Source organism: Trematomus bernacchii, unplaced genomic scaffold (genome assembly GCF_902827165.1).
Source record: "Trematomus bernacchii unplaced genomic scaffold, fTreBer1.1, whole genome shotgun sequence".
Lineage (NCBI taxonomy): Eukaryota > Metazoa > Chordata > Actinopteri > Perciformes > Nototheniidae > Trematomus > Trematomus bernacchii.
Window position 1 is genome coordinate 2,063,123 of NW_022987614.1, and position 25,004 is coordinate 2,088,126.

Here is a 25,004-nt window from a genome sequence, read left to right on the forward strand (position 1 = left end):
AGAGGGTTTGAAGGTCTAATTTCTAATGATTGATAGTTACACATACTTGTGGTATGTATTAGTTTTGTTTGCCCCTGGTACGTAAAAAGGATAATAGCGTTTTTTTAAATTATACTGAGTTATTCTTCTTGTCAGGAACCGCTACTATTCGTTTGTTTTATGGATTTGGGCCGGTCTGGGTCTAAATGCCAGGGCCGATTTGCTGTCCCAGTCCAGCCCTGGGCCAGATCAATGAAACCAGGATACATCCTTTACCTTCAAACTGGGTCTGAACACAGCTGCCTGTGTGCGTTTGATAAATACTTTCTGATGTTATATTTATGATATGCTACTTATTAGCTACATGGCCCTAACGTGTAAAGTTATACAAGCATTTGTACCAGTGCTTTTCACAAGTAGACTCTTGCAGGCCAGAGTAGCTGGAGTGATTCAACAACAACACAAAGACAGACAACAATAAAGGTTTGAAATGAACATATCTGAGAAGTGATCAGGATGAACAGAAAGAAGAAGAGAGTTCACTGAAGAGACCAGGAGGGTCAGAGCAGGAGGAAGAGGAGGAGATGAAGACATTAGTGAAGAAGAAGACATGTGAGGAATACAGATGAAGTGTCAGAAAGAGGGACAGAGGCAGGGATCAGGAGGCAGAGGAGACTCCAGCTGGACCACATGGTATGTTCTTATTCTCCTTACATATTCCATCACAGCAGCACAATCTAGCAGCTCTTAGTATTGACACATATTGAAATGTGTTGCTGCACAGGTCACCTTTAGCTCTCTAGGAGATGGGTGATGTCATTTGTGTACTTAATTATAACTAAGTACTTTTACTGTACTTACAGTAAGCAGAATTCTGAGTATTCTCTGAATCGGGTGCCTTTTGGGTCTTTACATCTTTGAAAAATGAAACCAAAATGTTTGGTCATAACATCTGGTAGTGGACTACTTACATTTTCCCACCTCAGGCACAACATATAAATAATTACTAGGAATTTCCTTGAAAAAATGTAACAGGGTTGAAGTTTTTGACAAACAGTAGCCATGAGACCTTGTTTAGCTAAGATATGGCACCACATGGAAGTCAAGGACATTACACAATTGTAATATTTTGCAAAACTATTGTTTATTTTGTAATAAACAATTATTTACTATTATTAATTCATATAATAGAGTTGAAATGTTGAGTTTGTCAATCTTAATCTGAAAATACAAAAACTGAAATATAGGTAAGAGAAGAAACTGACACTTGCCTTTCTTTGCCATCTTTTCTTCAGAAGACTTTTGTGATGTAATTCCCTCAATGCAGATCACACATGGACTGATCCATTATTTTAACTTAATAGGAGGGTAAATGGTATGGCGTGACGGGGTTGAAACAAACTGAGGGACGTGTGTCAATATTGCAATTTCATAGATAATTCAAGTATTTTTTCAGAATTTCTTTTTGATCAGTTAAAGTTGACAAGCATATGATTATATTAGCAGCAACATTTTGGGATAATTGGCCATTTTGATTTGTTTAATATTAAATTAATATGTAATAATGCTTAGTGAGGAAATATGTCTGTCTTCTTCTAAGACAACCAATTTTTTAAAAACAAAAAATATATATATATATTTTGTTTTACATTGTAATGCAAAACAACCTGTTCCATTAATTCATTGCTTTAAAATACATTTTGTAGTTTCCTTTCATTTAAAATTGTTGAAGTAAGCTTGGGGGACTCAAAGGGCACCCGATTGTTTGTCTGAACACCTGGTTTCTCTTGTGAATTAAGAACACTTGTGTTAGAGCATGAATTAACAATAAATAGGTTATATACAGTATAAAATACCACGTACTGTCCGCCCTCCCATGCCACCCTGGCATGACCTCTTGCCCCCCCATTGCCACCCCATGTAAAATGTTCTCGAACCGCCACTGGTCTCGCCTTTACTGCGAATAATGTTTAGACTAGAGCAGCAAAGAAAATATTTTAAAAGACTCACAGAGAGAGACTTTTTGGAGACAGTTTGCAGAATCAAACCATTAAATTATAGCAATTTTGATTAAATCTTTATGAATAAGCACAACAGTTTCCTGCTCTCTCTCGCTTTATATAAAGTGGGGTTTTAGATAATTTAATCTTTAATTTGGACAGAGTTCGACATCTTCTTTCTTCACTGAATCGCCAAAATTAAGATCCAGAGTCTCTCCACAGACTCTCGCCTCTACTGCTTATATATTTAAGAAGCAAAGAAAATATAAAAAAAGACTAAGATTAGCCTCCGTACCTCGACCTCCAGCTCCTGGCTGCGGGGGTTATGGATCAGGAAGGTGAACGCCTCGTCCCACACCGGCTCATTGGTCTTATATCGGGTCTGAAGGAGGAAACAACAGAGAGGAGGTAGAGGGACATTTGGGTAAACTGGTCACAAAAATGTATAATATTTTTCTAGTTCTCTACCTGTGTTTTTAATTCTTGTTTTTATGCACCATGACACCAAGTCAAATTCCTCGTACGTGTAAACCTACCTGGTAATAAACCTGTTTCTGATTCTGATTCTGATTAACTACTACAACTAATGGTGAGCTGACATATTGTACGTTTATCTAAACTAAAACTATTATTTAGAAACCAGATAATTAATTTCTCTAAGGTCCATGTCTTTTTATTCTGCTGCAACGCAAACATTTCCCAAAATTAGGATCAGTAAAGTCCTTCTTATCTTATCGTATCTTTATCTCTGAATATTCTGTTGTGCAAATAGTCTTCAAGTGAAAGTCTTTTGACAATAAAAGCACCGTCCAATTACAATCACTGCACCAGTTTTTACATATCTATGAATATGTTGACATACATACAGTGTAGGTAAGTGGATTGTGTTTATATTTAAAGGTCACCTATTATGCTAAAATGTCCCTGCATGATGAAAGTGTGTGAAATGAAAGCAATGAGCTGTTTCACAGGTGACTGCCTCCCTCTAGTGGTACAGAACAATAAAGGGATGTTCTTACTCCAGCAAAACATCAGCTGATCATAAATCATGTCCACACAGGTTACAAAAATACACATTTAAATAGAATTTGAACAATATTTCACATTTATTCAACGCTCAATGCTCACTAAGGCTAATGGTGTTGCTTCTGTGTTAACCACCATGCACTCTGACATTACTGTGCATACTTTTCTACATTATATGCAAACCACCACCTGTTCATGTTTTTATGAACCACACTCTGTGATTATGGAGCTGTTTATATTGAATATGCAGCTTTTGTTATGATTGCATCATAGACTTTTATATGCAGTCTCTGTACTTTTTTTATTGCAAATTCGGTAAGGCGATTTCTCCAGAAAAACTCTCATTTTATATTCCTCTAATTCAGCAATTTGTGGGATAGATTACGGGGGGGGGGGTTTATGTAAATTGTAGTGGTTTATAAGAAGAGGTAAACCGTGCATAAAAAGGTGAAGTTTGTCGCAAAAGTAAAACCTATCACTGATATAAAATAATCTCTTCATACTTAGGGTCAATTTGGTACAAACTCATGCTTAGCAGCCACACATTAGTCATATTTACAAGATACTAAGGTGAAATGTGAACAATTTAAGATGTAATTTGGATTTTAAAAGGGTAAAAGCACTGGGAATGTATTTTAAATAAACCTGAATTACCCTGGTAACATCAGCAGGAGAGAACTCTTTAAAGTAGAGACACTACATACTGATATACACCTGAACATCAGCAGGAGAGGACTCTTTAAAGTAGAGACACTACATACTGATATACACCTGAACATCAGCAGGAGAGGACTCTTTAAAGTAGAGACACCACATACTGATATACACCTGAACATCAGCAGGAGAGGACTCTTTAAAGTAGAGACACTACATACTGATATACACCTGAACATCAGCAGGAGAGGACTCTTTAAAGTAGAGACACTACATACTGATATACACCTGAACATCAGCAGGAGAGGACTCTTTAAAGTAGAGACACTACATACTGATATACACCTGAATATCAGCAGGAGAGGACTCTTTAAAGTAGAGACACTACATACTGATATACACATTCATTTATTATTATTTTCTTAATCCTAAAAATAAATAAAAAATGCAAATATCTTGTTTCAGAAAAATTATTTACCAATATTTTTTTCATTAAAAAAACAACACTGAGATTTTGTCCTCTTAGCTTTTTTATTAACAAGAAAAACACCAACATATTATTTTGTACAGACATGTAAATGTGGCACTCATCTCACATCTTGAAAATAGAAACACAATTTATTTCAAACTCAACCTGTTAGCTTTTCTTTGAATGTGTTTTATTTCCTTCTTCAAACTTTCATTATGCATTCAACACATTGAGACTTAGTAACACATTGAAGACATTTAGAATAAAATATCTACAATGAAAGAAGCTCTGGTGCTTTCTCTCTCTCATGCTTTACAAGAGAAACAACAACATACAAATAAATCAATAACGATATTCAACAAATATTTAGAGCAAAGTTTACATTTCCATGCAGAGAAATATGAGTTGAGGTTAACAGAAATCCTCCTGAGCAGAGACAGCCTCCATGGCTAAACAGACACAGGAAGGAGCGCCGCCTAAAGAAACTCCAACATCTACAGAACAACTCATGAGAAGATGTTAAAGCACATCCCATAATGTTTGATTGACAGCTGATCTCTGTGCAGTGAAGACATGAACAATCAGCTCTCAGCAACAATGATGGACACACAATGAGTTTAAGAAGTAGAAGAGTTCCTCAAATGACTTCAGGCTATTTCAGTTTACAAAACTCAGCTGTGTCTCCATGACCATAACCATATGCAAGTCCAGCATGTAGCGGCTGAGTGAATGTGGTCTGGACTCTGTGGAGGAGAGTCATGGTTTCAGAGACGCTGTAGAAGGACAGAATACCTGCTCTGTGATCCAGGTACACTCCTACTCTGGAGGACGGAGGACCTGAGACGGGAGTGAGGATACTGTTGTAACAAAATGAATATCTGTTTTGGTGACACTCTAAGGACAAGGATTTGTCATTGTATCCAAATACACGTTCAAGCCCCCTCCCTGCTCTGCTGATATTCTTGTATGCGACTGCTACATGAACTCTTACCCCTCTCCACTCCACCTCCCAGTAACAACGTCCAGTCAGACTCTCTCTACTCAGGACCTGAGAATATACAGTGAATCTGTCTGGGTGACTAGAATAAGACTGATGTTGTTTCATGAATGTTGCTTTTCTGCTCCGCTCAGATAATAACAGCTCTGTGTATGTTGTGTTTGGATCCAGTGTGATTCCCTGTGAATATTGTAAGAACCCAGCTCTGGTGGTGGGCTCTGCAGCTGACACCGTGTCGTGGCCTTTGTGTTCCTCCACAGAGCAGAGATAACAGATACACTGCTGATCAGTGCGGCAGAACATCATCACCTCGTCGTGACGAGAGCAGATGTTCTCCTGGAGCTTCTTGGAGGGCTCCACCAGCTTGTGTTTTTTAAACGTAGCTGCGTCATAATGAGGCTGAAGGTGTTCGTCACAATAAGAGGCCAGACACTGCAGACAGGACTTACAGGCTCTCAGTTTTCTCCCAGTGCAGACATCACAGGCCACATCTTCAGCTCCAGCATAGCAGTGATCAGCAGGAGCAGCTTGGAGTCCAGTCTTCTTCAGCTCCTCCATTAAATCTGCTAACATGGTGCTTTTCAGCAGGACAGGCCTCGGTTTGAAGATCTTTCTACACTGAGGGCAGCTGTGGCTTAGCTCTCCATCCCAGTGGTGTTTGATACAGTCCATGCAGTAGCTGTGTCCACAGGGAATAGTGACCGGATCCTTCAGTAGATCCAGACAGATCGAACAAGAGAAGGTTTCACGGTCCAGCTGAACTCCTCCATGTGCCATCTCACCTCTCAGTGATAGTTACGGACTGCAGACAGAAGGTAAAATATCCACTTTCTCTGAACAGAAACAATCTCTGACGGACGACAAATCTCCTCTCTTCCTGCTTTTGCTCACTCAATGCAGAGAATGAGGAAACAGCTTTCTCATTTAACATGTTACTCGTTGCAACCTGAGAAGGGGAGGTGTTAGAAATTACACCTACAAGCTTTGTCATAGCAGCTGATACCCCCTCTGTCACTGTATGCAAAACCATCTCACCCTAAAAAAGCATCTGTTGATCACACATACATTTAAGATTCACTCAGAGAGATGATCTAATCAGAGAAACTAAGACAATGAGAAAGAGGAGGGAAGTTCCCTCCCTACGTCACCGCCCACCATCGATGAGGAGGGGTCACCACTGAGATATGTTTTATAAGTTTAAATATGCATGAGAGCAGGAAGAAGACGGATAGCTCATCAGGGTTTTATAGTGGCAACGTGGCAGAGGACTATTACCCTGTTCCAAAGTCCTTCTAATAAGTTAGTGAGGCTACAAGGCAATCCCACTGAGGGAACACAAAGTGTTGGGGGCTGTTTTGCTGACTTCTTTAACCCTTTGTTAACCCTTTCATGCACACTTCTTGCAAGTAACATTGTTGATGAAATAACACAGTTACCTGCACACAGCAGCAAGAACTTTGTCCAGTTCTTCATTCAGCGACTTTTTAATATACTAAAACACCATCTTTTACATTCATACAGCCATGAAAGTTGTTCTCCATTACATATAATATAGCCTACTTGAATTCTTATCTGTGTTATCTGGGAGTGTGCAGGGTTTCTGTCAAGCATTGTAAGTCGTAAAACAGAGCTACTCTACCTCTATTATCAGCCCCAAACAGTACATTGTGCTATTGCATTTCTGTGTACTGTATTCTGTATTCCCTTACGGATAAGTAGTCTGCAATACAAATATGCCAAGTTGTAATATGAAATGTAGTGGGCCTAAAAACATCAGTGTCTAAACATGGGTCTGGTGTAATGAGAGCAGAGTGTGATACTTAAGGTGAAATATGAATTATTTAAGATGTAATTTGGACTTTTAATGGTTAAAAAAAAGGGACATTATTTTAAATAAACCTGAATTACCCTTAAATCTTTTATAAACACAATTAAGATTGTGTCATGAATGCATTTTTGCTGTGAGAGCAACATAAGTGATGAAGTCTAGTTGCCAAAAAAAAACAACACCTCAGAAATTAAATTGAGCATTTTTCTGATTTCTGAGATTTTATTTCAAAAGGTTAAAAATAAAGTAAACTGCAGCTGTTTTTCAAATGGAGGTTTCCTGCTGCTGTTTTTGTGCTCCTTTGGATTTTTGATATGAATATCAGGTGTATATCAGTATGTAGTGTCTCTACTTTAAAGAGTCCTCTCCTGCTGATGTTCAGGTGTATATCAGTATGTAGTGTCTCTACTTTAAAGAGTCCTCTCCTGCTGATGTTCAGGTGTATATCAGTATGTAGTGTCTCTACTTTAAAGAGTCCTCTCCTGCTGATGTTCAGGTGTATATCAGTATGTAGTGTCTCTACTTTAAAGAGTCCTCTCCTGCTGATGTTCAGGTGTATATCAGTATGTAGTGTCTCTACTTTAAAGAGTCCTCTCCTGCTGATGTTCAGGTGTATATCAGTATGTAGTGTCTCTACTTTAAAGAGTCCTCTCCTGCTGATGTTCAGGTGTATATCAGTATGTAGTGTCTCTACTTTAAAGAGTCCTCTCCTGCTGATGTTCAGGTGTATATCAGTATGTAGTGTCTCTACTTTAAAGAGTCCTCTCCTGCTGATGTTCAGGTGTATATCAGTATGTAGTGTCTCTACTTTAAAGAGTCCTCTCCTGATGTTCAGGTGTATATCAGTATGTAGTGTCTCTACTTTAAAGAGTCCTCTCCTGCTGATGTTCAGGTGTATATCAGTATGTAGTGTCTCTACTTTAAATAGTCCTCTCCTGCTGATGTTCAGGTGTATATCAGTATGTAGTGTCTCTACTTTAAATAGTCCTCTCCTGCTGATGTTCAGGTGTATATCAGTATGTAGTGTCTCTACTTTAAATAGTCCTCTCCTGCTGATGTTCAGGTGTATATCAGTATGTAGTGTCTCTACTGGGACATGTCTCCATGCTTTAATGATCAGTTGTGATTGGTCGACCGCTTAGAGATGTCCCGCCCCTTAGCCTATCACGTACAATGTGTTGGAGCGCTAGCCAATAGCAGTGCAATGATAAATACAGAAATGATGAGAAACACAGTGCTGTACAGCTCCATGCTGCTATAGCCAGCTAAAGCTCTTTATTTGTTTTTAAAAGACATTTAGAAGACATTGTGACACATGAGGAAAAACCGTTGAAGCATCTTCTTATTTTTTTATACACGTAAATATCTCTTAAGGCACAAGATAAATTAAGAAGACGGGGAACAACAAAACCGCCTTTCAGAGAAGCTCTCGCATCCAAAAGAGAAAACAGTTTGATCCTTTCAAAATAAAACAGGAACAAGGAAGAGAAATGGGTGACAGCTGCAAAATACACGTAATAAAACATTACATACATAACAGAGCGTTCATACATGTGCGTAAAATACTTTCTTGATGGCAAGAGAGTGTATTTGAAAAGAAACGATATTATTTACTGTTTTAAATACTAACATTTATGTTGTAGTTTCATATAAATCCCTTTTGAGCAAGTGCTGTGAAATCAATGCAGTTTTTAAACATGATATGCACGGTAACAAATATATGTACACCAAATAAAATAATAAGTAAACGTGAATTTCAACAATTTCAAGACCTAAAAATGACACGTATTATTGACACGTTAAGACTCATGTTGATTCATAAACAACATGTGGAAAACTTGATTATAGCGGAACTCTTGACGATATAAACCCAGACTGAAATGGTGACAAACTAAAAAAAAAAAAGAAAAAAAGCAAATTTTTTTAGACCTTATTTCTAATTTTATGAGATGTCAATTAATTCCAATTTTCTCAATTTCAAAAGTAGTTATTTGTGGATTTATTTGTAATTATTTGATATTTTTCAGAAGATTTTGTAGTCATCTTACTCCAATTTTCTTTATTTTTAAAACCATTATTTGTCCATATTTATTGGCCAGTAAATAAAGCTTATCTTTCGCATATTTTTGACAATGTTATAAAAAGGGGACATTTTTTTGTGTTGCAGATAATTTCTCTTAGTTTGGGGACCAATGTGAATTTTTTAAATGTACTTTTTTGTGTATTAAAAAGCTTTTTAAAAATAAAAAAGCAATCAGAAGTGTTTTTATTAATGTGAAAAGTGGTGCAAACATATATTTGTACTAGGAATATTTTTGGTGTAAATTTAAAGTGTAAACTGTTAATGTGTACATTTTGTTAATGTCATTTTTTCCCAATTGTATCAGTTTTTCAAGCCACTTTTATTAGATTTCTTCTGTAATTTAAACATCACGAACACTGTCTTTATTCACTGGTTTATTCCTGTATTTTCAAAATAAAAGATATTCAAATAAACAAAAAACTGGATATCTTTTATTGTGAAAAACCGACAGGAAGTGATGTTTTCTTTAGGATAGCTACACATTAATCACATCACAAGCAGTGTCTTTATTCACTGATTTATTCCTGTATTTTCAGAATAAAAGACAAAAAACTGGAGATATCTTATTGTGAAAAGCCGACAGGAAGTGATGGTTTCTTTATGATACACATTAATCGGGGAACATGACAATACTATAAATGTGTATAAAATGTGTTTTTATACATAGTGGCTTTAGATAAATGAAGAAAATATGCGTGATAATTGCAATACTAATATTTGGGGAAATACGGATAAATCTGTCTGTTTTCAACTTCTAACTTTCATATTTAACAGAAAAAATAGGTCTTTTCTCATAAAGGAAGGGATCACTACTCCATAAATATGTTATTTATATAATTGCAATACATGACTCTCTAATTTGGCATTTTTTCAATTATAAATACTCTTAATTTGAGATAAGAACTACTCGCTAAAACCGACTGATGATCCCAGATAGATGCAAAATATATATTCAGCTTTAAAAACAATAACAATGGCCTTATTCTAGAATAACAACAGGTGTATTACCGGATACAAAAACTGTGGATTCAACACACCTTTTGTGTACTCAGTGGCGATTCTAGAGTCTGTGGGGGCCCTAGGCAAAAATTCACTGGGGGCCCCACGAAACCAGCCATCAGTGGCGCCCCAACACACTCTTCTCCCCCCCACCCCCCAGAGCGGAGCAAGGCAACGAAACTTAAAATAAGAAGCAGCATTTTACGGCGCGCTATGCATGGGGCCGCCTTGAGGGGGTTTCCCGACATGTCCTTGCAGTAAATGAAAGGGTGTTTCATGTTGTGGACCTTCTTAATCTACCTTCTTTGGGGGCCCCCTTCTTTGGGGGCCCCCTTCTGGTCCGGGGCCCCAAGCCCTGCCTTGCCTCTTTGCAAGCGGCGCCCCTGTGTGTACTTATACTTATCTTTAAGATGTTTTAAACACATGTTATCAAAGTGGAATTAAACCAGAGGAAAGCAAACGAGGGAAGAGAATACAAAAAATGACTTCTCGTCTCTTTGTTGGCGTCTAGAATGTTTTCAAAGAAATCAAAGAAAACGACAAACAATCATTTGGCCTGAATCTCTCTCAAACACGGCGCCCTCTTTAGTCGAGCGTCATCGTTTATATATTTACAAACTTTTACATATTTTACCGCAAAAAAATAGATTGTCTTCATCTACAGCTGGTATTTATATTCTCCTATAAATATGGAATATATTTTCCACAGCAGTACATAGTAGTATTGGTGATATATTGAATATTCTACATGTGGAATACTCCCTTTAAAGCCTGGCTCTTCTTAAAGGGGAGGTCTGCCTTGCGACTGATGTGGTTAAATGGATCAAAGCTGCTTCTTCTTTACTTTGTACACTTAGTAAAAATAATAGATGTCTCGTATCATTGTGGTGATAATGATGATGATGATGATGATGGTTGTGGTGATGATGATTGTGATGATGATGATGATGATGGTGATTGTGATGGTTGTTTCGCTCTATAGTTGTTGAGGTTTCGTCAGACCATCTTCACTCAGCTCATACCTGCAGGAGGAGAAAGAGAAGCTGTTATTTTGAAAATCGGACAGATCCACGCTTTTATTTTGGAAATCTGACAGATACATGCTTTTATTTTGGAAATCTGACAGATCCATGCTTTTATTTTGGAAATCTGACAGATACATGCTTTTATTTTGGAAATCTGACAGATACATGCTTTTATTTTGGAAGTCTGACAGATACATGCTTTTATTTTGAAAATCTGGAAATCTGACAGATACATGCTTTTATTTTGGAAATCTGACAGATACATGCTTTTATTTTGGAAGTCTGACAGATACATGCTTTTATTTAGAAAATCTGACAGATCCATGCTTTTATTTTGGAAATCTGACAGATACATGCTTTTATTTTTATTCAAAGATTTCTTAACAACATACATGAAACTGAGCTGTTTGTTGGTCTTCATATTTGTATGATCAGAGTTATATAAATAATAAGTGAGATATCAATCACTCACCATTGTGTCCAACCCTTAGACGTGTCCTTGTACGTCAAATCCACCAGAACCTGAGGAGAAAAGACAACAGAGCTTATTTAAAAATGCTAAATCAAGTGTTTAAAAGACTGCAAACAGTTGAAATATGACATGAGCAGAATAATCTACCATCCTTGAAGATACTCTTGTAACACTATTTCAGGTAGATGAACAAACTGGAATATTGTCAAAACTCAAGATTTAAATCCATAATCCTCAAACAAAGACTGCTTTATAGATAATTGGATTGATTTCAAGACATTTCTGTATTTAATGAAGCGTGTAGAATCTGTAGTGAGAGAGCGTACCTTTCCCAGAAGGCCTTTGTGTTTGGAGAGCAGTCCTCCTCCGTTCTTCACCGCGACGTCCAGAGTGCGTCTGTGGAGCTCCACGAGAGACACACTGAACTCATAGCTGAGGAGGAGAGAAAACATTACCAATCATCAGCTGCTAAAATACTACGTTTAAAAGCACAAGGCGCTTTCACACCGGAGTACTTTTCCCAGGAATAGTTCTGAAAAAAAAATTGAGAACCTTTTCACCCCTTTTTAGTGCCTGCTAGAGAGCAGGTACTTTCCTGGGGAGGAAAATGTTCCAATTTCTGATTGGCTGGGCGAATTGCAAACCACGCCCCGTAAAACTCTGAAAAGTTTTTGTGAAGCCGCCATTTTATTTGCTCGCATTAGCATTATTAGCATTAGCATTAGCCCAGCGCACAAACGGAGAGAGACTAACTTATGGCAACACAAAAGAAAGCGGAGCGGTGGAGTGATGAGGAGGTGTCTGCGCTTCTGGCGATTTACTCGGAAGGCTTCAGTAGAAGCTGCTGGGAGTCCCAGCAGCTTCTACTGAAGCCAGTCCCCAACTCCGGGGACTTCCGGCCGGGGACTTCGGGTGGCAGTATACGCCGTGAAGTTGTTTGCGGCCTGCCAGTAAACCCAAAGCAGAAGAAGAAGAAGTGACGTCAGCGGCTCCCTCAGGGACTTATTCCGGTGTGAACACGATTTACTAGATAGTTCCAGGAAATAAAAGTTCCGGGAACTATTCCTGGGAAAAATCAAAAACATTAAGAGCATAAAACACATTAGAAACATTAAAAAGCAAAGATAATAAAACATAAATAAAAGTTACAAAGTCTTCAGCCTGGATTTAAAAGTAGTCAGAGTTGCAGCGGACCTGCAGGTTTCTGGGAGTTTGTTCCAGATATCTGACAATATCCCTCACCAAATGCTCACTGTTAGGGAATAATTTGCTTAGGTATTCAACCTTCGACACAGTTCATCATTTTCTCCTCTCACTGTCTCTTTTCCCATGGCATAGTTCTACGGCCTTGGGTATTGCTGCTATCTCTCGTAAGGAGGGGCAGCTTGAGGGGGTCAACACCCCCTCTTCGGTGTGTTGACCTGCACCGAAGAGGGGGAGGGGGAGGAGGGAGGGTTTTTCTCCAAGCTCAGCACCTGAGATTAAAACAGAATCAGAATCAGTGTAGAATCTGTGTTATATAATAATGTGCAATGCCTTGTGCCAAACATTTCCCAAATTGGGATCAATAAAGTACTTCTTATCTTATCTTACCCTCAGAGCCATCTTCATCTTCAGCGTGCAGCTCGGGCCGGAGTTCTTGAGGGGGAAACGCTGATTTAAAGGGGACCTATCATGCAAAATGCACTTTTGTACATCTTTTATACATGAATATGTGTCCCCGGTGTTCCAGGGAACTCACCAAGTGTCAGAAAACACAACCCTCTCTATTTTCCTCCATACCCAAATCTCTAAAAAAGGGGCTGCAACGGATCTGATCAAAACTGATCCAGATTTGAACACTGTCCTGACGTCAGGACAGTGGCGCTACGGCTATTGGGCCAACTCCACCAATCAGGAGGAGACAGCCACGGCCATTGCCGTTCGAAAGCGCTGGAGACGCTGTAGTACATATGCCAGGCCTGTAGGTGGTGCTGTTCTCACTGAATCTGCCCTTTCAAAAACAGAGCTACAAAATGTCAAATTGAGGAAAATGAGGCATGGCTAAAATGCATGATCTGTTTGGTATTTTGAAAAAAAAAAAGTATAAATATGCCTTATATAGGTATGGTCCTACACTATATTATTCAAATATAGCATGATAGGTCCACTTTAAGGTAATTTCTTCGGCCTCCAGAAGGCGAGTCAGCGGCACCGTCAAAACGCCCAACGTACACTCGTGTTTCTCGTCTTTAACCTGAAAACACCCGGAGGGGAAGTCATTGTTTTTGTCTTGAGTGTGTCTCGCCCAGGGGCGGATCTACGGGGGGGCAAAGGGGGGCAGCTGCCTCCCCACTGGAGAGCCTTGCCCCCCCAGCTGCCCCCCTAACTTTTGTTTCCCTAAAACTGTACTAAAACAAACCTACACTCTGTCCACAAGCTTCTCAAGCAAAGAAACAAGCAGTTCATTAATTAAAAGTGAATCATTTTAAATATCATCTTACTTAGGCCCGTTAAAAACGCAGCTCCGGCCCTGCATTAAACTGCGGAGCGGCGTTCACACAGACCGCCGCTCACAGAGCTGCAGAGAGGGAGCGAGCTGTCCCAGCACCTGAAGGTGGATCAGCTTCCCCTGGGAGCATTTCCCCTTCCACTAGTTTTGTTTTTACTAAGGACGAGAGCTTGAAACTAAATATTAATAAAACGCAGCCGTTTGAATCGATAGCGTTTAACAGACGGTCGCTGTTTGGGGCGTTACGTTACAAAATACTACACAGACAGCGCTAGCTGGGAGATCGATCACTTTGCTAAACTATGCGGTACGGTAAAATCCACGTAAACTACACATCACAGCAATGAGGCCAGATCAGGGCTGGACTGGCCATCTGGCATACCGGGCATTTTCCCGGTGGGCCGACGTGCCTTTTGGGCCGACACGTCATTTTTTTTTTTTCTGAAGTCACGGCCCATAAGACGGGTAGATTGGCCCTCTGTTTAAATGTTTTAAGTAATTGACACTGGGCCGGCCCAATCAAATCTTTAATCACCTCCCCCTTTGGGCCGCTCGGTGTGCATCATTAAATCACGCCCCCAGGAGGTGAGCCGGCCGTTGAAGCAAAACTGCCTTTTTTTTTCGAGGCAAGAAAAAAGCAGGCCCTTCGTGCTGATGCTGCCGCTTGTGTCAAAATAACCGACATGTTTAGTACAGGTGCAGGTCCATCTTCAGCACCCGTGGCCGATATTGGTGGTGAGGAAGATGATGAGAGGGAGAGAGATCAGCGCGAGTGAGGAGAGGGAGGAGAACTCGCGGTAAGCAGAAGCTAAGAAAATTAGGAAAAGATTATTATTAAGGTTATGATACTCTGTAGTTCTGGAACCCATTAATATCCCCTTGATGAAGCACTAATAAGACAAATATTATAAGAGAAACATTCGTTAGCCTACAAGCTAGTAAGCTGGCTTTTTTTAGGTTTTCCCTGGCAAGTTAAAATATAGCTTAATGGGACTCTGATACGTTGTCTCATTGAAAGAATGTCATTATTTTGTTAACCACCATTCATGAACAATTACTGTCAGATGGCAGCTTGTTTTGTTTAGTTTATTTACTTATGTGGTTATAAGGTATAAGTGGTCTTTTGGGACCTGAAAAAAATGTTTATAGTCAGCTTTTTGTGGTAGTTTTGATTGACAATATATAGAATGAATAATATAGAAATAGATAAAAAAAATTGAGGCACACATGTAGTTTTGACCATTAACTGTGTGGTATTGTTATGTCAATGCCTATTTGTATGGACCTCTATCAGGGACCAAAGAGTTCACCTGCATCCTTTTTGACTCTCCCAAACCCCCCCAACTACACTCACACATGCAAACACACACACACACACACACACACACACACACACACACACACACACACACACACACACACACACACACACACACACACACACACACACACACACACACACACACCGAGGAATGGACGCTGGACATAGTGCCCCTCTCCACAACAAGCATTCATTTGAGTTATTTCAGTCTAGTATATAAGTTACTTTGTGTGTACAGTATATATATACAGTATATATATCTTGCTAGTTGTGTACTTTTGTAATTTATGTGGGATTTCTGTCAAATGTTGCTTCAACTCTCTTTGTACATTTAAATCTGTCTCTTTCAAACCTATTCTCAGGAAAAAAAAATAAAGACAGTGGATAGTATTTTTGGTTAAGCCTGTGTTCCTTCAGTTCTGTGTGCTCTGTGAGGTTCTGAGAAACCAGCCGCCTAAGACTTGCACTATAGCCCCTTGCGTGCGTCAATCAATCACATTTTATTTATATAGCCCAATATCACAAATTACAATTTGTCTCAGAGGGCTTCACAGTGTGTACAGGTACGACATCCTCTGTCCTTAGACCCTTGCAGCGCTCAAGGAAAAACTCCCCAAAACAGACCTCACAATTAACAGTGGGAAGTAGGAAGAAACCTCTGTGAGAGCAACAGAAGAGGGATCCCTCTCCCAGGACGGACAGACGTGCAATAGGTGTCGTGTGTACAGATGAAAAAGGCAATACAATTACAGCGATTAAAAAAAGGATGGAAAAATTAAATGAAAGCGTCAATGTATATAAAAAAGATGCCGTCGACTCATCCTGTAGACTCATCTGGTCCTATCTCTATTGTGTTGTCATAGAAAGGGGAGGCAGGGCACTATAGGGTCCCCCCCCCCCCCCTAAATTCACTAGAAGTCATAATTTAAGGGGTTATTTAAAAAAAAAATCTTCTGGGGGGGGCATACCCCACCAGACCCCCCTATTAGTGCTCGGTCACTGTTCGCTTTGTGAGAGGGTTTGAAGGTCTAATTTCTAATGATTGATAGTTACACATACTTGTGGTATGTATTAGTTTTGTTTGCCCCTGGTACGTAAAAAGGATAATAGCGTTTTTTTAAATTATACTGAGTTATTCTTCTTGTCAGGAACCGCTACTATTCGTTTGTTTTATGGATTTGGGCCGGTCTGGGTCTAAATGCCAGGGCCGATTTGCTGTCCCAGTCCAGCCCTGGGCCAGATCAATGAAACCAGGATACATCCTTTACCGTCAAACTGGGTCTGAACACAGCTGCCTGTGTGCGTTTGATAAATACTTTCTGATGTTATATTTATGATATGCTACTTATTAGCTACATGGCCCTAACGTGTAAAGTTATACAAGCATTTGTACCAGTGCTTTTCACAAGTAGACTCTTGCAGGCCAGAGTAGCTGGAGTGATTCAACAACAACACAAAGACAGACAACAATAAAGGTTTGAAATGAACATATCTGAGAAGTGATCAGGATGAACAGAAAGAAGAAGAGAGTTCACTGAAGAGACCAGGAGGGTCAGAGCAGGAGGAAGAGGAGGAGATGAAGACATTAGTGAAGAAGAAGACATGTGAGGAATACAGATGAAGTGTCAGAAAGAGGGACAGAGGCAGGGATCAGGAGGCAGAGGAGACTCCAGCTGGACCACATGGTATGTTCTTATTCTCCTTACATATTCCATCACAGCAGCAAAATCTAGCAGCTCTTAGTATTGACACATATTGAAATGTGTTGCTGCACAGGTCACCTTTAGCTCTCTAAGAGATGGGTGATATCATTTGTGTACTTAATTATAACTAAGTACTTTTACTGTACTTACAGTAAGCAGAATTCTGAGTATTCTCTGAATCGGGTGCCTTTTGGGTCTTTACATCTTTGAAAAATGAAACCAAAATGTTTGGTCATAACATCTGGTAGTGGACTACTTACATTTTCCCACCTCAGGCACAACATATAAATAATTACTAGGAATTTCCTTGAAAAAATGTAACAGGGTTGAAGTTTTTGACAAACAGTAGCCATGAGACCTTGTTTAGCTAAGATATGGCACCACATGGAAGTCAAGGACATTACACAATTGTAATATTTTGCAAAACTATTGTTTATTTTGTAATAAACAATGATTTACTATTATTAATTCATATAACAGAGTTGAAATGTTGAGCTTGTCAATCTTAATCTGAAAATACAAAAACTGAAATATAGGTAAGAGAAGAAACTGACACTTGCCTTTCTTTGCCATCTTTTCTTCAGAAGACTTTTGTGATGTAATTCCCTCAATGCAGATCACACATGGACTGATCCATTATTTTAACTTAATAGGAGGGTAAATGGTATGGCGTGACGGGGTTGAAACAAACTGAGGGACGTGTGTCAATATTGCAATTTCATAGATAATTCAAGTATTTTTTCAGAATTTCTTTTTGATCAGTTAAAGTTGACAAGCATATGATTATATTAGCAGCAACATTTTGGGATAATTGGCCATTTTGATTTGTTTAATATTAAATTAATATGTAATAATGCTTAGTGAGGAAATATGTCTGTCTTCTACTAAGACAACCAATTTTTTAAAAACAAAAAATATATATATATATTTAGTTTTACATTGTAATGCAAAACAACCTGTTCCATTAATTCATTGCTTTAAAATACATTTTGTAGTTTCCTTTCATTTAAAATTGTTGAAGTAAGCTTGGGGGACTCAAAGGGCACCCGATTGTTTGTCTGAACACCTGGTTTCTCTTGTGAATTAAGAACACTTGTGTTAGGGCATGAATGAACAATAAATAGGTTATATACAGTATAAAATACCACGTACTGTCCGCCCTCCCATGCCACCCTGGCATGACCTCTTGCCCCCCCTTTGCCACCCCATGGAAAATGTTCTCGAACCGCCACTGGTCTCGCCTTTACTGCGAATAATGTTTAGACTAGAGCAGCAAAGAAAATATTTAAAAAGACTCACAGAGAGACTTTTTGAGACAGTTTGCAGAATCAAACCATTAAATTATAGCAATTTTGATTAAATCTTTATGAATAAGCACAACAGTTTCCTGCTCTCTCTCGCTCTATATAAAGTGGGGGTTTTAGATAATAATTTAATCTTTAATTTGGACAGAGTTCGACATCTTCTTTCTTCACTGAATCGTCAAAATTAAGATCCCGAGTCTCTCCACAGACTGTCTCGCCTCTACTGCTTATATATTTAAGAAGCAAAGAAAATATAAAAAAAGACTAGGATTAGCCTCCGTACCTCGACCTCCAGCTCCTGGCTGCGGGGGTTATGGATCAGGAAGGTGAACGCCTCGTCCCACACCGGCTCATTGGTCTTATATCGGGTCTGAAGGAGGAAACAACAGAGAGGAGGTAGAGGGACATTTGGGTAAACTGGTCACAAAAATGTATAATATTTTTCTAGTTCTCTACTTGTGTTTTTAATTCTTGTTTGTATGCATCATGACACCAAGTCAAATTCCTCGTACGTGTAAACCTACCTGGTAATAAACCTGTTTCTGATTCTGATTCTGATTCTGATTAACTACTACAACTAATGGTGAGCTGAAATATTGTACGTTTATCTAAACTAAAACTATTATTTAGAAACCAGAACATTAATTTCTCTAAGGTACAATGCCATGTCTTTTTATTCTGCTGCAACGCAAACATTTCCCAAAATTAGGATCAGTAAAGTCCTTCTTATCTTATCGTATCTTTATCTCTGAATATTCTGTTGTGCAAATAGTCTTCAAGTGAAAGTCTTTTGACAATAAAAGCACCGTCCAATTACAATCATTGCACCAGTTTTTACATATCTATGAATATGTTGACATACATACAGTGTAGGTAAGTGGATTGTGTTTATATTTAAAGGTCACCTATTATGCTAAAATGTCCCTGCATGATGAAAAGTGTGTGAAATGAAAGCAATGAGCTGTTTCACAGGTGACTGCCTCCCTCTAGTGGTACAGAACAATAAAGGGATGTTCTTACTCCAGCAAAACATCAGCTGATCATAAATCATGTCCACACAGGTTACAAAAATACACATTTAAATACATTTCGAACAATATTTCACATTTATTCAACGCTCAATGCTCACTAAGGCTAATGGTGTTGCTTCTGTGTTAACCACCATGCACTCTGACATTACTGTGCATACTTTTCTACATTATATGCAAACCACCACCTGTTCATGTTTTTATGAACCACACTCTGTGATTATGGAGCTGTTTATATTGAATATGCAGCTTTTGTTATGATTGCATCATAGACTTTTATATGCAGTCTCTGTACTTTTTTTTATTGCAAATTCGGTAAGGCGATTTCTCCAGAAAAACTCTCATCTTGTATTCCTCTAATTCAGCAATTTGTGGGATAGATTACGGGGGGGGGGGGGGGGGGGGGGGGGGGGGGGGGGGGGGGTTTATGTAAGTTGTAGTGGTTTATAAGAAGAGGTAAACCGTTCACAAAAAGGTGAAGTTTGTTGCAAAAGTAAAACATATCAGTGATATAAAATAATCTCTTCATACTTAGGGTCAATTTGGTACAAACTCATGCTTAGCAGCCACACATTAGTCATATTTACAAGATACTAAGGTGAAATGTGAACAATTTAAGATGTCATTTGGATTTTAAAAGGGTAAAAGCACTGGGAATGTATTTTAAATAAACCCGAATTACCCTGGTAACATCAGCAGGAGAGGACTCTTTAAAGTAGAGACACTACATACTGATATACACCTGAACATCAGCAGGAGAGGACTCTTTAAAGTAGAGACACTACATACTGATATACACCTGAACATCAGCAGGAGAGGACTCTTTAAAGTAGAGACACTACATACTGATATACACCTGAACATCAGCAGGAGAGGACTCTTTAAAGTAGAGACACTACATACTGATATACCTGAACATCAGCAGGAGAGGACTCTTTAAAGTAGAGACACTACATACTGATATACACCTGAACATCAGGAGAGGACTCTTTAAAGTAGAGACACTAGATACTGATATACACATTCATTTATTATTATTTCTTAATCCTAAAAATAAATAAAAAATGCAAATATCTTGTTTCAGAAAAATTATTTACAAATATTTTTTAAATTAAAAAAACAAAAGACTGAGATTTTGTCCTCTTAAATCTTTTATTAACCTGTTCCACTCTGAGCCTGTTTTTCAGGTCTCAGGCTCGAAAATGACATTCCCAGAACAAATGACCATATCTTCCCTTCTAAAAGGGTTAAATTAATAATCTTTGTTCTCAAAGTAATGATAAACCTGTGAGTTGGATGTAGAAGTGTCAGAATCAATATAAATGTTTTTTATTTTAAAGAAAATTCAGATTTTACATAGTAAAAAACTGTAAATTATAGTGTCCGTCCAAAAATTATTTTTTACAGATAGTGAAAACTACCCTTGGATGATGGGTTAGTAGACTAAAAGCTTTAGGAATCCAAAGTACAACATATAATAAGTACCCTGTATCAAGATTGATGCAAAACAAGTGAAATTTGACCTTTTTAGAGAGATTTAGCCAAAAACTGGGCCATCTGGGGTCATTTGGGTGGATTTGACCTATCTCTGGCCCCCCTTGCTCGATTTGGTTGGTTGACATACCCTTGTGACCGTTAGAGCCAATAGAATCGAAGGGGGAGGCTCCCACCCAGACACGTTGTAAAGAAAAAATGTGGTTGCTTCGCGTGTGGAAAACGAAACCAAAGTGGAGGAATGTCTCCTTCTGGAGTTTGGAAACTAAAACGCAGTTGTATTGCTTATGGATTATCAGAAATAATTTCAAAGAAGGCACAGACACATAGGAGGAACCTATGGATTAACTGCAGCATCGTTTTTTTATCGTTTTAATGCCATTGAAGACCACTTTTGACCAAGGTAAGCCATATTTACGTGTTTAGCTTCTTAGCTCCACATGTGATGATGTACGCTTTCGTTTAGAGCGTCGCGAATGTTTATCACTGAGTGTTGAGGAGGGCACCGTTAGATTCAGTGTCTCCAGGACACCAAAAAAGAGTGGTTGGTTGTGCATCTAGGATAAGTAATAAGGGAGTTAGAGTGAGTTTAGTTGCCTTAGTATGTTACGTTTTTTTCGCTTGAGGCTAATTCAGAGGCTGAGTGCTAGCAATGTGGGGTTTTTTTGAAAAAAAAAATTAAAAAGATCAGTTAGCTGAGTTTCTTCCCGTTACATGGATATAACACATTCATAGTTTTATTCAATATTAAGATTCCTTAGACGTTGTTTCCTGCAAATGACGCGTTTATCCGCCCGGTACCAGGGGGAAGGTGTGAAACAGGTTAACAAGAAAAACCTCAACATTTTATTTTGTACAGACATGTAAATGTGGCACTCATCTCACATCTTGAAAATAGAAACACAATTTATTAGCTTTACTTTGAATGTGTTTTATTTCCTTCTTCAAACTTTCCTTTATGCATTCAACACATTGAGACTTAGTAACACATTGAAGACATTTAGAATAAAATATCTACAATGAAAGAAGCTCTGGTGCTTTCTCTCTCTCATGCTTTACAAGAGAAACAACAACATACAAATAAATCAATAACGATATTCAACAAATATTTAGAGCAAAGTTTACATTTCCATGCAGAGAAATATGAGTTGAGGTTAACAGAAATCCTCCTGAGCAGTGACAGCCTCCATGGCTAAACAGACACAGGAAGGAGCGCCGCCTAAAGAAACTCCAACATCTACAGAACAACTCATGAGAAGAGGTTCAATTGTTAACATAGGTTCAGGAGCATGGCCACGCCTAAAACTCCGCCTCGAACCACGGCCACCCCTATTTATATCCGGCAAAACTTCCGGCCACTGCTTGTCTCCATCCTTTCCCTACATCCCTACATCCCTTCATCCCTCATCCCTTCATCCCTACATCCCTTCATCCCTCATCCCTTCATCCTCTGCCCGTCACCACTTATATTTAAACATATTTATATACTGTGTATACTAACATTTTAATTCCAGGTATCGTCTGGAGACCCGTAATCAGCCCACGCAGATCATGCCGGAGCCGAAACCCCCACTCTGAGTCTCCCACTGCACGGACCACAGCTCGTCCTCCCAGAACATCCCTTCACTCCCCTCATATCATTCACATGTTACTTCAATAAACTTACAAACATCACACTGTTGTGGCGTGGTTCCTGCTAGTGAGAAGATGTTAAAGCACATCCCATAATGTTTGATTGACAGCTGATCTCTGTGCAGTGAAGACATGAACAATCAGCTCTCAGCAACAATGATGGACACACAATGAGTTTAAGAAGTAGAAGAGTTCCTCAAATGACTTCAGGCTATTTCAGTTTACAAAACTCAGCAGTGGCTCCATCACCAAAAAGATAAACTCCAGCATGTAGCGGCTGAGTGAATGTGGTCTGGACTCTGTGGAGGAGAGTCATGGTTTCAGAGACGCTGTAGAAGGACAGAATACCTGCTCTGTGATCCAGGTACACTCCTACACTGGAGGACAGAGGACCTGAGACGGGAGTTTTGATACTGTTGTAACTAAATGAATAACTGTTTTGCTCATAAATTAACGCCCAGGATTTGTCATTGTATCCAAATACACTTTCATTCCCCCTCCCTGCTCTGATGATATTCTTGTATGCGACTGCTACACGATTTCCTCTCCCTCTCCGCTCCACCTCCCAGTAACAACGTCCAGTCAGACTCTCTCTACTCAGGACCTGAGAACGTGCAGTGAATCTGTCTGGGTGACTAGAATAAGACTGATCTTGTCCCATGTATGTTGCTTTTCTGCTCCCCTCAGATAATAACAGCCGTGTGTATGCTGTGTTTGGATCCAGTGTGATCTCCTGTGAATATTGCAAGAACCCAGCTCTGGTGGTGGGCTCTGCTGCTGACAGTAAAACATCCACTTCAGTCGGTGAGACGTTTGTCCATTCCTCTCTCAGGACGTCCTGTAGTTTGTCTCTGACTGCTGACAGGGCCGCCGTCACGTCCTCAAAGTAGCTCAGAGGACGGATGTTGATGCTGGATGAGTGTGTAGGTTCACTGAGGGCTGACAGTGAGGGGTAGCTGTGCAGAAACTGGTTGTGATCCTCTGTGTGAGACAGCAGCTTCAGCTCAGCGTCTCTCCTCTTCAGCTCAGAGATCTCCTGCTCCAGCTTCTCCTGAAGCTCTTTGACTCGACTCACTTCACTCTTCTGCTGGGATCTGACCTGCTGCTTCACATCAGAGCTTCTTTTCTCCATGAGACGGATCAGCTCAGTGAACATCTTCTCACTGTCTTCCACTGCTTTATCAGCAGAGCCATTGACGGCCTCCACCTCCTGCTGAAGCAGCTTCACCTCCTTCTCTCTGTCCTGGATTCTCTGCTGGATGTTTAGTCGACTCCCCTCCAGCTCTCTCTGCCTCTCAGTCCTCTCTGCTGCAGCTGACACTGTGTCGTGGCCTTTGTGTTCGTCCACAGAGCAGAGATAACAGATACACTGCTGATCAGTGCGGCAGAACATCTTCATCACCTCGTCGTGACGAGAGCAGATGTTCTCCTGGAGCTTCTTGGAAGGCTCCACCAGCTTGTGTTTTCCAAAGGCAGGCAATTCATAATGAGGCTGGAGGTGTTTATCACAGTAAGAGATCAGACACTGCAGACAGGACTTACAGGCTCTCAGTTTTCTCCCAGTGCAGAAATCACAGGCCACATCTTCAGCTCCAGCATAGCAGTGAGCAGCAGGAGCAGCTTGGAGTCCAGTCTTCTTCAGCTCCTCCACTAAATCTGCTAACATGGTGTTTTTCAGCAGGACAGGCCTCTGTGTGAAGCTCTTTCTACACTGAGGGCAGCTGTAGACTTTCTTCTCATCCTCTTTATCCCAGTGGGTTTGAATACACTTCATGCAGTAGCTGTGTCCACAGGAAGTAGCCACAGGATCCTTCAGTAGATCCAGACAGATCGAACAAGAGAAGGTTTCCCGGTCCAGCTGAACTCCTTTCTGCGCCATTTCACCTCTCAGTGACTGCGAGTGTCTGAGTTTCACTTCCTGAAACCTGAAACTAGTGTGAGTGTGATCTGATCATGTGAGTGTGCAGTGAATAGGGCCTGTCAGCTCATGCACTGGTTACACCCATCCTCCAGCTGCAGCTCTACAGGAGAGGGAACCAGGAAGTATGACGCAATTCATAAGGGGGAGCGTTGTTAAAGAGACAGTCCGCTCCAAAGTCCACTCTCACTGCTTCCTTCAGTAAATGTGAGAGTTTTCAGGCTGATCAAACTGTGAAAACACAAGGTGCTTTGAGGCTCTCTCGCTGACTTAATGAGAGATTTCTGTGAGGAAATTGAGGAAATTGAAATTAACACAGCAGCAAGCACTTTGTCCAGTCATGCTTGGAAGATCTACTACAACTGCAGCATATAGGCTGATGTCTTAAAACATGCATTAGTATAGTGCATATGAACATCCTTTGTAGGAGACAGTGGAAAAAGCTATGTTTTATAAGTTTAAATATGCATGAGAGCAGGAAGAAGACGGATAGCTCATCAGGGTTTTATAGTGGCAACGTGGCAGAGGACTATTACCCTGTTCCAAAGTCCTTATAATAAGTTAGTGAGGCTCCAAGTCAA

At 39.6% G+C, this 25,004-nt stretch overlaps 1 protein-coding gene across 2 annotated transcripts; it reads right to left on the reverse strand.

Annotated features, from left to right (window-relative positions):
• Nucleotides 1–4,543: 4,543 nt before the first annotated feature.
• LOC117483757 (tripartite motif-containing protein 16-like) lies at nucleotides 4,544–24,479 on the reverse strand. Of its 2 annotated transcripts, none has more exons than XM_034132107.1 (2): nucleotides 22,583–24,479; nucleotides 4,544–4,646 (listed from the first exon to the last, which is right to left on the reverse strand). In XM_034132107.1, exon 1 carries the CDS (start codon nucleotides 24,382–24,384, stop codon nucleotides 22,717–22,719), a length of 1,668 nt encoding a protein of 555 aa, XP_033987998.1. In that variant the 5' UTR covers nucleotides 24,385–24,479; the 3' UTR covers nucleotides 4,544–4,646; nucleotides 22,583–22,716. The 2 variants fall into 2 exon arrangements, with proteins under 2 accessions (XP_033987998.1, XP_033988000.1); XM_034132109.1 differs by having other exon boundaries at nucleotides 4,560–4,656; nucleotides 22,593–24,479.
• Between the last annotated feature and the right edge of the window lie 525 nt (nucleotides 24,480–25,004).